The 10,372-nt window shown below is 49.6% G+C and overlaps 1 protein-coding gene across 1 annotated transcript; it reads left to right on the forward strand.

Annotated features, from left to right (window-relative positions):
• Nucleotides 1-2,977: 2,977 nt before the first annotated feature.
• On the forward strand, nucleotides 2,978-6,820 carry KRT18 (keratin 18). The gene is made up of 7 exons (XM_019659645.1): nucleotides 2,978-3,498; nucleotides 4,226-4,308; nucleotides 4,634-4,790; nucleotides 5,351-5,515; nucleotides 5,620-5,745; nucleotides 6,044-6,267; nucleotides 6,625-6,820. Exons 1-7 carry the CDS (start codon nucleotides 3,085-3,087, stop codon nucleotides 6,740-6,742), a joined length of 1,287 nt encoding a protein of 428 aa, XP_019515190.1. The 5' UTR covers nucleotides 2,978-3,084; the 3' UTR covers nucleotides 6,743-6,820.
• The last annotated feature ends 3,552 nt before the right edge of the window (nucleotides 6,821-10,372 follow it).

Genomic DNA, 10,372 nt, shown 5'->3' on the forward strand with positions numbered 1-10,372 from the left:
GAAAAGGGGATGGGAATCAGCCCCTGCCTATTTGGGCTCAAGACCCTCCCTTAGGCTCCCCCCTGCCCCCATACCTCAGTTGCTATTCTAAACTATTCTCCCTCCTTAATTGTTATTCTCCCTCCTCAAGGTTGAGCAAGAAATTTCCTGCCTAAATGATGAAGCAAAACCTTAAGGACTCCAGGCCTCACGATCCTACCTAATCCTCTAATCTCACCGGGGGCCATTGGTTTCAGCCCTCGGAGGGAGAATGTGAGGAGGGTAGAGGAATGAGCCGACCCACCCTTATCAGGGTTATCTCTGAGTTTACTCAGGAGTTAAACCTGCCCCTCAGGTTCCCCTGCTGTCCCTCAGCAGGACACCGGAATGTGGGGCAGGAGGGGGTTAGGGAAACATTTCCCCTTCTTCAGGGTTCCCCTTTGCTAGGTCTCTTTACACCAAGTGCATTTTGACTTTGTTTTGGGAACTTCTCACCAGGGTCCCTCCTGTTCCACCTTCTCCCAAAACCAGCTTCCCAATCACCCCTTCCCCTTCCACCCTACCTCTCACCTCCCACTCTGTCTGAGTGCCGCAGGGCTGGGAACCTGGGACCCGAAACTCCCTCCTCACACCCCCTCCCCAATTCTCCCAGAGGCTCTCAGACAGGGTGAAAAGGCCCTGAGCCACAGAGGAATCTGGAAGTGGTGGGAAAGGGCAAGCTGGTGCTGGAAACCTGAGGTTGGTATTTGCCCCGATGCTGCAAGAGGTCAGGAATGTGGCCACTGACATCAGCTATGGGAGATAAGGCTCAACTGGCAGCTCTCCCCCTCCTGCCCCTGGACTGAACCTCCACAGACCCCCAAAGGTCCTGAGCAGTTGGAGTGGGGGAGGGATCAGAGAAGGATCTGGGAAAGATCTTGGATAAGAATCCTGGAATCTAGGCCTGATCCTTGGTAGAACTCAAAGTCTGACAGGGATCTTACGTGACAAAACGAGAGACCTTACATCATTGAGTCATCTTTGCAATTAAATTGACCCCCAACTCTACCTTCCTGGATGTGTTGGAGAATTACTTTGCAATAGGTAATTAGTATTTGTTTAGTAAATGAGTGAGTGATAATTAATATCTACATCCCACCCAAGGAGATAGACTGGACAGGTTTTATTAGTCCTCCTTTAGAAGTCAAGAAATTGAAGTTCAGAGTTAAGTGGCTTCCCCAAGGCCACACAGTTAGTTAGCAAAGTACCCTAACTGGCTGACTTCAAGCCTAGCAAAAATAGCAAAGGCAATTCATGGCATGTTCAATCTATATAACTTACTGTGCAATTCTGCACATGATGACTTTGGAACCCAGGAGGGACTGTGAAGGTGACAGCAAGGAGGAACCCCTTTGACTAGCTGGCACCTCTTAATTTCCCAGAAACCTTTTATGCAAAAGAAGTGGGCATTCATTTGTATGCTATTTTGCAACCCATTTGCCTTTTGGCCTTTAGCAGGCCCTCACCCTCCCCTGGCCAGTTCCCACCCTGCCCTGCCCCTGGCCAGCTCCCACTGAGTACAACGGGGCTTTCCCACTATAAGGTGGTAGGTCTGGGACAATCCAGGGCCAAGCCCTCCATATCTGAGATGCACTTTCCTCCTGGCTGATCCACTGGCCGGGCTACTCCCTGGCCCCCTTCCCTTCCTAGGCCTTCTCTCCTGCCTGTTTCCACCTCTTCAGTTTAGCCGGCAGCTCGATAAGAATCCATAGGTCCACTCCAGAGCAAAGAGCATAGATAAGTATGTAATGCCAGGCCCTGCTGGAAAAACTAGCTGCTGGTGGTGACAGACTTGAAGGCCCAGTATCTCAGGATTCCCCCAGTTCATTCAGCAGGGGATGATCATCCAGCTTCAGGGGTGCAGGGAGCAGTGGGAACTTCCCTACCTCCATCCTTTTCACCTATATCCTGACCTGTGCTTCCTGGAGGAGACGGCCCCCTAAAGACAGGTTTAGGATTTAGAGAGCCTTTTGAGGGGAAGCAAGGGAAGGAGGGAGCCTGCAGAAAAGTTCTAGTAAGGGGAGCTGGCCACCAGAACTGAGTCTCAGCTAGGCTGTTTTCTAGGGGGGGGGGGGGTGTCTGTCCTCTTAGGGCCCCTACCGTGTGGGACACATTACAATCTCCATGAGGGAGTTTGGTCTCTGTAACTCACTGCTGTCCTCCCAGCAACTAGAACAGAGCCTGACACACAGTAGGTGCCCAAAAACTATTTGTGGAACTGTAAGTTCCAGGTAGTATTTGTTTACCCACGGGCGTAGGCAAGGCTGATTCACGGATATTTAGAAGTGAGGACAGGTCCCCTGTTAAAATCACAAAGTATTCATTCCACTGAGACCAGGCTTCTATGGGAGTGAGTTGAGGGGATTCAGGGAGTGACTGTGTCTTCAGGAGTCTGAACATACTTGGTGAGTGAATGTGTTTGACAGACACACACATCTACATGACAGGAGTGTGCTAGTGACCATGTGCAGGTGGGCATGTTTGGGAACCAGGTGTCGTGGGTAGAGTATGTAAACCAGCAGATATGAGGCTCAGGATTGAATCTCTTCCTCTTCTCCAGCCCACATTTTCTTCCCTGGGACTTCTGGGGCTCCCTTCCACCAAGATCCCTTCTACAGGTGGGAACTTGGGCTGCAGGCCCAGGACAGCTACCCAGACTCACTCACAGACCCACTCCTCATCCCCCAAGTCCCCCAAATTCTCAACCGACCAGCACCTCCCCTACCTGGGGAAGAGTATACTAACGTCATTTCCTGCCCTGACCCACACCCAACAGTGCCAACACCACCTGCTGCCCTTGTCCTTCCCGGTTAGTCACCCCCTCTCTGGGAGGGAGGGGGGTCGAGGGGCGGGGGAAGATGGAGGAGGGTCTGGAACCCAGGGCGCGGTGTCTCCTCGGCGGTGCACCTGTGGCCCAGGGTTGGGTAGCGACTCCGGGGTGGGGGCGGAGCCTGCCGCGGCAGGTCCCCACCCCCTCCCTTCGAGATATAACTTGAGTTGCGCAGACCGGGCATTCTCTGGGTCCCGAACCTGAGTTCTGGCCTCTTGTCTTTTTCCCGAAACAACATGAGCTTCAGCACCCGCTCCAGCTTCTCCACCAACTACCGGACCAGCTCGGTGCAGTCGCCCAGCCTCCGGATCCAGCCGGTCAGCAGCGCGGCCAGCGTGTATGCAGGCGCAGGGGGCTCAGGCTCCCGGATCTCTGTGTCCCACTCCTCCAGTATCCGAAATGGCTGGAGGTCCCGGGGCCTGGCCGCGGGCATGGCTGGGGGTCTGGCGGGGCTAGGGGGCATCCAGACCGAGAAGGAGACTATGCAAAGCCTGAATGATCGCCTGGCCTCCTACCTGGAGAGGGTGAGGAGCCTAGAGGCTGCAAATCACAGGCTGGAGAGCAATATCCGGGAGCACCTGGAGAAGAAGGGACCCCATGTCAGAGACTGGGGGCATTACTACAAGACCATCGAAGACCTGAGGGCTCAGGTAAGGGGACATGGAGGGAGTAGCCCAGTTCCCAGCCATGTTTGCCTCCCCCTCTCCCAAGGATAGGAATTTTAATAGAGTGGGTCGCATTGATGCCTTCCCCCTTTCTGTCTCCACCCCACCCCCTATTGTCCAGGGAGGAGGGTGTTAGGAACGTCCTGGGTTCCCATACACATCCCTAGCCACAGAGACCCTAAGAGTGGGTGACTGGGCATGGGAGGGTCCTTTCCCTGGAAATAGTGGGAAGGGAGCCGGGAGCTTTGCTGGGAAAGTGGACGGCATAGAGGGAGGTGAGATAAGGTCCATATAGAGGACCCAGACATTGGCTACTGCCCAAGTGGGGACAGTTGGAGGGTTAAACGGATGTGGTTAAGGCTGAGTCATGTAAGAGTAAACTAAGAGGCCTACCTGGGTGGGGGTGGGGAGTAGGGAAGCAGGTGCACTAAGGAAAAGATGCCAGGAGAGGGCCAGGGAGAAGACTTGTTAGTAGCTGCTCACTTCAGCCAGGCCAGCCAGCAGAGGGCCCGAAGGAGAGGCAGCAGGAGGCAGCAGGTGGGAGCCCTGAGATTTGGGACTCCCGTGTGAGGAGCACAGGTGGAAGGGGACAGCCTCTGGCTATTCCTGGGACCAGGAAGTTTTCACTGAGACATAACACCTTCCATACTCTCTGCCCATACCATCATTGACTTCCCATTCATGGAGCAACCTCTCTCACCAATCCCCCCAGATCTATGCAAGTTCTGTGGACAATGCCCGCATCGTTCTGCAGATTGACAATGCCCGTCTTGCTGCTGATGACTTCAGAGTCAAGTAAGGCCGGGAGCTGGTGGTGGAGCTAAGAAAGTTCTGCTCCCGGGGCTGGGTCAGCTAAGGGCTCACAGTGAGATCTTGTTCAACTGTGGGTGGAGCTAGGTGGATGAGAGTTAGGCTCCATCAGTTTATTCATTCATGCAACCCAGTTTAAGAACACTGTCCCCCAAGTGCCAGGAACAGTGGTGCTCAGAGGATTACCATCTGATTCCTGACTCGGTTGCTGGTTTGTAGTGGGCATGGTGCTGCTCTTAGGAGGTGGCATGGGTTGAGAAGGTTCTGGATCAGAGATGGGGGACCCCTCTAATCACCTCCACTCCCACAGGTATGAGACAGAGCTGGCCATGCGTCAGTCTGTGGAGAGTGACATCAATGGGCTCCGAAAGGTCATTGATGACACCAACATCACTCGGCTGCAGCTGGAAACGGAGATCGAGGCTCTCAAGGAGGAGTTGCTCTTTATGAAGAAGAACCACGAAGAGGCAAGCAGGGGCTACCGCCCAGGCCAGAAACCAGGGGCCAACACAGTCTAGTTGGGGAATAAATAGGCCAGGCCCCCTGCAAATAGCCTTGCAGGGAAGTTTAGAACTACCAGCCTGGGCTCTAAATAAAACGATTGCTGTACTCAGTGGGTCACCTGAGTGACAGCGTGATTAAATCAAGAGGCTATAGGTGAGAGAATGAGATCAGGACAAAGGTAGGAAGCAGTTAACTAGGAGTGATGGGTGATGAAGGAGTGATAGCAGGTGGAGCTGGTAGGGCTTCCTGGAAGAAGGTATAAGGAGCAGGTTTGTGGAAGGAGGGTAGATGGAGGGACAGGGTGAAGTAAGGAGAGAGAAATCACCTGCGAGTGACAGGTAATGGGCAGTGAGTGGGTGGCATTTTACCAATCTGGAGTACAAAGCCCAGAGTACAAAGCTGAGAGTTTCCTCTGTTTTCTTCTCTAACTGATCCTGTAACCCTGGAAGAGGCAGTCACAGCTGAAGAGCCTTACTGAATTCTACTCTGAGCCCCTCCTCATTTTTGCTCCTCTCTCCTTTAGGAAGTAAATGGTCTACAAAACCAGATTGCCAACTCTGGGTTGACCGTGGAGTTGGATGCTCCCCAATCTCAGGACCTCAGCAAGATCATGGCCGACATCCGTGCCCAGTATGATGAGCTGGCTCGGAAGAACCGAGAGGAACTAGACAAGTTCTGGTCCGAGCAGGTACACCAAGGGATGGATGCCAGCTAGGCACAGAGGCCCAAGGGGGTGGAAGGGAGGCAAACAGAGAAGGAGAGACCTGAGGACCATCCATACCCACCCTGCAGATTGAGGAGAGCACCACAGTGGTTACCTCACAGACTGCTGAGATAGGAGCTGCTGAAGCGAAACTCACAGACCTGAGACGTACCGTCCAGTCCTTGGAGATTGAACTGGACTCGATGAGAAATCTGGTAAAACACCTTCACGTGTCCTCCCTACTCCTGTCCTTGACCTCTCAGCCTCAAGCCCAATCCTGTCTTAGCCCAAATCTTACCCCTTCCATCATAAATTCCTTTTGCTCAGAAAGAGTTGTTTCTCTTTGCATTTCCTACTGCTCCTATCCACTACCCTAGTACCTGGCACAAAGTAGGTGCTCAAAAAAGTTGCAAAGAGTGAAGTCATGAGTTCTGAACTGCTCTGCTGAAAGTTAAAGAGACTCTCCCTCCACTGTATGAGACTCACCCAACCCTTCTCCCTGTGCCCCCGCAGAAAGCCAGCTTGGAGAACAACCTGAGTGAGGTAGAGACACGCTATGCCATGCAAATGGAACAGCTCAACGGGATTCTGCTGCACCTGGAGTCAGAGCTGGCCCAGGCCCGAACAGAGGGGCAGCGCCAGACCCAGGAGTATGAGGCTCTGCTGAACATCAAGGTCAAGCTGGAGGCTGAGATCGCCACCTACCGCCGCCTGCTGGAAGAAGGGGAAGACTTTGAGTAAGTGGGGCTCTCCTCCTACCCACACAAGCTAGGGTCAAGATATCACTTCTCCCCAAATCTGAGCTTTTGTAAGCCCCACTGAGCACTGGGCTGGTGCTCTGTGAGTGCGGCTATGTCTCTAAGTGAGTAACAGTTACAGAGGTTCCCTCCTAGAGAAGAGAATGAATTAAGTATTGCCCCTAGCCATACTTAGAGTACAAATGAAATTTGGCCTTGAGTTTCCCTTTTATGGAGGAAGTGGACAAGGGGAATTTTGGAGAGAAACGCAGGGATCCAGAAGCTTTTTTTCTCCATTTTCCTTGTCTCCCTTCTCTGTGGGGCTGTTTTTAACTGGGGTTTGGTCTTTTGTTACAGTCTTGGTGATGCCCTGGACAGCAACTCCATGCAATCCATCCAAAAGATCACCACTCGCAGGATCGTGGATGGCAAAGTGGTGTCTGAGGTCAATGACACCAAAATTCTGAGACGTTAAGGCAGCAGAAGCAGGGCATCTCTTGGGGGTGGTGGTGGCCGATAGGTCAATAAAAACTTCAGAGGTCACTGAATATCACTTTGCATCTTCCTTGGCTGTTTTCATACTATGTGCAAATCCCCTTATCCAATAGTCGTATCTCTGATAAGGCAGGAATCACTTCTAACCCCAGGGGTTTCACATAGGTGGGAAGTGGGCAGAGGTAGGGTCTTGGTTCTTGGAAACATCTTGTCAGAGAAAGAGGAGGGAATGGGCCCAGGGCACTGAGGAAAACTACAATAGAACTGTGAAATCATAGCCTTGAAGAAACCTGGTGATCATAGGCCCCTTCCTGACAGGTGTTCCTTAGCAGAAATCTGAGCCTGAGAAGGAAGTGGAGCCAAGGACAGAGGGCAAAGGAGAGGAAGGCACACAGCTGGCCCTCCCCAGCCCCACCACTTTGCATCCTTGACCCACTGCCCAGTGCTTCCCACTCGCAGCTTCTCCCTCTACCCCTTCCACATTCAGCCCCCAAACCTATAGTCCCCTATGCTCTGCTCCTTCACTCAATTGGGACATGACTTCTAGTGCACCAAAGGTCCAGCTAGAACTGGAGTAAATGTCATCATTGCAGGTGAAAGAATAGTCTATTCCAGGGGTTCCCATCTAGGTAGGTGGTGCCCCTAGGTAATAAAAACACCTTAGGTGTTTTTAGGTAATAAAAACACCTTAGAGCTAACTGAAATGTCACAGCTCTGCTTTCGATTGGAAGTGTCATCTAGTAATGAAAACAATGGATATCTAAAACTAATAATGCTTTGATTGGGATGATAATTTTTCATTTTAAATTTAAAAATACAAAAGTAACATGTACAAAATCCAAAAGGAAAGAAAGAAATAAAATTAAATACTTCACATTCTTCAGAGGTAACCATTGTAAAATAGTTTCTTAAACTAGACATATACAAACACATTTCACTTTATATTTGTTAGGGTCATACTGTTCTACACCTTGATTTCTTAAACTCTGCTTTCTTCATTTCACAATATATCTTGGACAGCTTTCTGAAATGATATGTGTAGACCTACCTATTTTTTAAAAAACTCAGATGAGTAAATTTAGAGTCTCTTCTAACTTCATTTGTAATCTATATGATATGCGTTTCCACTTACCAAAAGGAAATTATTAGTCCAATATTGCGGGGGGAAGCACAGAATTGTAGTGATTATGTATTCTGTCACCTCAACTATCTTGGTGACATTTTTTATGAGTTTTGCCTACCCATTGTCCAGTTGAATGTTTATATCACACAAATCTGCTCTCAACCTGCAATAAAGAATAATCACTATGTTCCAAATTCTTTCCCAGAAATCAGAATCTTGATCTGCTAATGTCTAATCATAGTCACCAGACCAATTTGACAAGCGATATCTAGGTCTTTCTTGACCCATGCCTTAGTAATTTGTCATCCATCTAGTTTGAGAGACAACATACAAAGTATGATATCATTTTACATAAAACTTCTTATTGCATCTGTATAGGAATGATGTTGAGATCATTATTTCCAAAGGACCCTCAGAACAATTTTCTCTCAGGCCTAAGCAATCAAAATTTGGTGCAGAAGGGGCTATTACAGTTAATCTCCTATGCATCATATCCCCATTCTTTTTAATCACTGCCTGGTACTCCAGTATGTGGAGTACAAATGTACTTAACCCAGGTCTTCTAGTGATGGATGCCTTGGTCTTCAGTATTAGTTTTTGCAAAATCCTGCAAAAGCTGCAATTAATGTTAATTAATATACAATTAACACCTGTGGTTAATATGAACTATATGAGCATATCTATAGGATAAATTCCTAGAAATGGTATTATGAGCTACCATATTAACAAATATTTGTAAAGTATCTACTTTGTGTCAGGCCCTGTGCTAGGTAGGCATTGAGCATACATGTGGTAAGCAAAATGGGTGTTGCTCCTACTCATGGAGCTCACAGCCTAATAGTCAAAAGTATGTGCATTGGGCTGGCTGGGTAGCGCAGTTGGTTAAGAACATGAGCTCTGAGCAACAGGGTCACCAGTCCAATTCCCATATGGTCCAGTGAGCTGAGCCTGAGCTGAGCTGCCAACAGTTGGCTGGATGGCTCAGCTGGTGAGAACGCATGCTCTTAACAACAAGGTTGCCGGTTTGACTCCCACATGCCCCACCACCACCACCACCACCACCACCACCCGCAACTAGATTGAAAGCGGCGACTGGATTTGGAGCTGAGCTGCGCCCTCCACAACTAAGATTGAAGACAACAAGTTGACTTAGAGCTGATGGGTCCTGGAAAAACAGAATGTTCCCCTTCCCTAATCCCCCAACACTGTTCCTTTCCTCAATTCCCCAATAAAATCTTAAAAAATAAAAATAAAAAAAAATAATAAGGGCAGCCAAGTGGCTCAGTTGGTTAAGAGCGCAAGCTCTGAGCAACAGGGTCACTGGTTCGATTCCCACATGGACCAGCGAGCTGCGCCCAAGCTGAGCTGCCGCTGAGCTGCCAACAAGTAGCAGGATGGCTCAGCTGGTGAAAGCACATGCTCCTAACAAGGTTTCTGGTTCGACTCCCACATGGGATGGTGGGCTGTGCCCACCCACAACTAAGATTGAACACGGCACCTTGAGCTGAGCAGCCTCAAGCTGCCAACGGGCAGCCAGATGACGACTGGACTTGGAGCTGAGCTAGCTGCACCCTCCACAACTAAGATTGAAGAACAACAACTTGGCTGTTCCCTTTCCCCAGTTCCCCAATAAAATCTTTGAGGGGGGAAAAAAAAAGTATGTGCATTTTTATTTAGTCTTTCAACAAATACTTACTGAGCACCTACTCTGCACCAACCACTCTTCTAGGCACTAGAGATACATCAGTGAACAAAGCAGACAAAAATCCCTCTCCTCATGGAGCTTATATTCTGGTGACAGGAGACAGATAATAAACAAACATAATATAGCATGCTAGCAGGTGGTAAGTGTTATAGGCTTGGATAGAGCAGGCAAAGAGGATTTTAGTGGGGAAAGGCAAAAAAGTAAAAAGGGGATGCATGATGGTCCTAGGTAATGAATTTTTTACTAAAATGGAAAACTCGGTTTTTACTAACAAATACAGTGTTTACTCTGCAATGTCTAAAAACATGGGGGTCCTTGGTGGAGAAAAGCTAAAGGCTATTCGAGGCTCTTTATCCATGGGAGGCACTGAGGGTGGTGGGGAAGCCCTCAGTGGGATGGGATGGAAGTCTTTATCACTGCAGGTCCCTGAGAGAAGATGGGTCAGCAGTGGCTGTGAAGTCAACAGAACAAGGGCTGCTCTTCATGAGTGAGGTCTGAGCATGTTACATAAGAGGTTACCTGAGAGTTTCTATTGGCAGAGACCCCTGTGGCCTCTGGGTGCCTGGGTTCTACTACCTGGAGGAAAACATCCTACCGAAAAGCAAGGTGCCCTGGTGAGGTGTTGCTCACCCTTCTGAAACCTACCTCCCATGAATAAACATAACCACCTGCCCTACTTCCTTTCATTCTCTCTCCAACACCTACTTTGTCCTCCCATTCCCCCAATCTTTGCAGGAGTCTACAAGGAGATGAATCTTTGGGGAAAATGGTTGAGCTCTACT

Source organism: Hipposideros armiger, unplaced genomic scaffold (assembly GCF_001890085.2).
Source record: "Hipposideros armiger isolate ML-2016 unplaced genomic scaffold, ASM189008v1 scaffold_303, whole genome shotgun sequence".
Classification (NCBI taxonomy): Eukaryota; Metazoa; Chordata; class Mammalia; order Chiroptera; family Hipposideridae; genus Hipposideros; species Hipposideros armiger.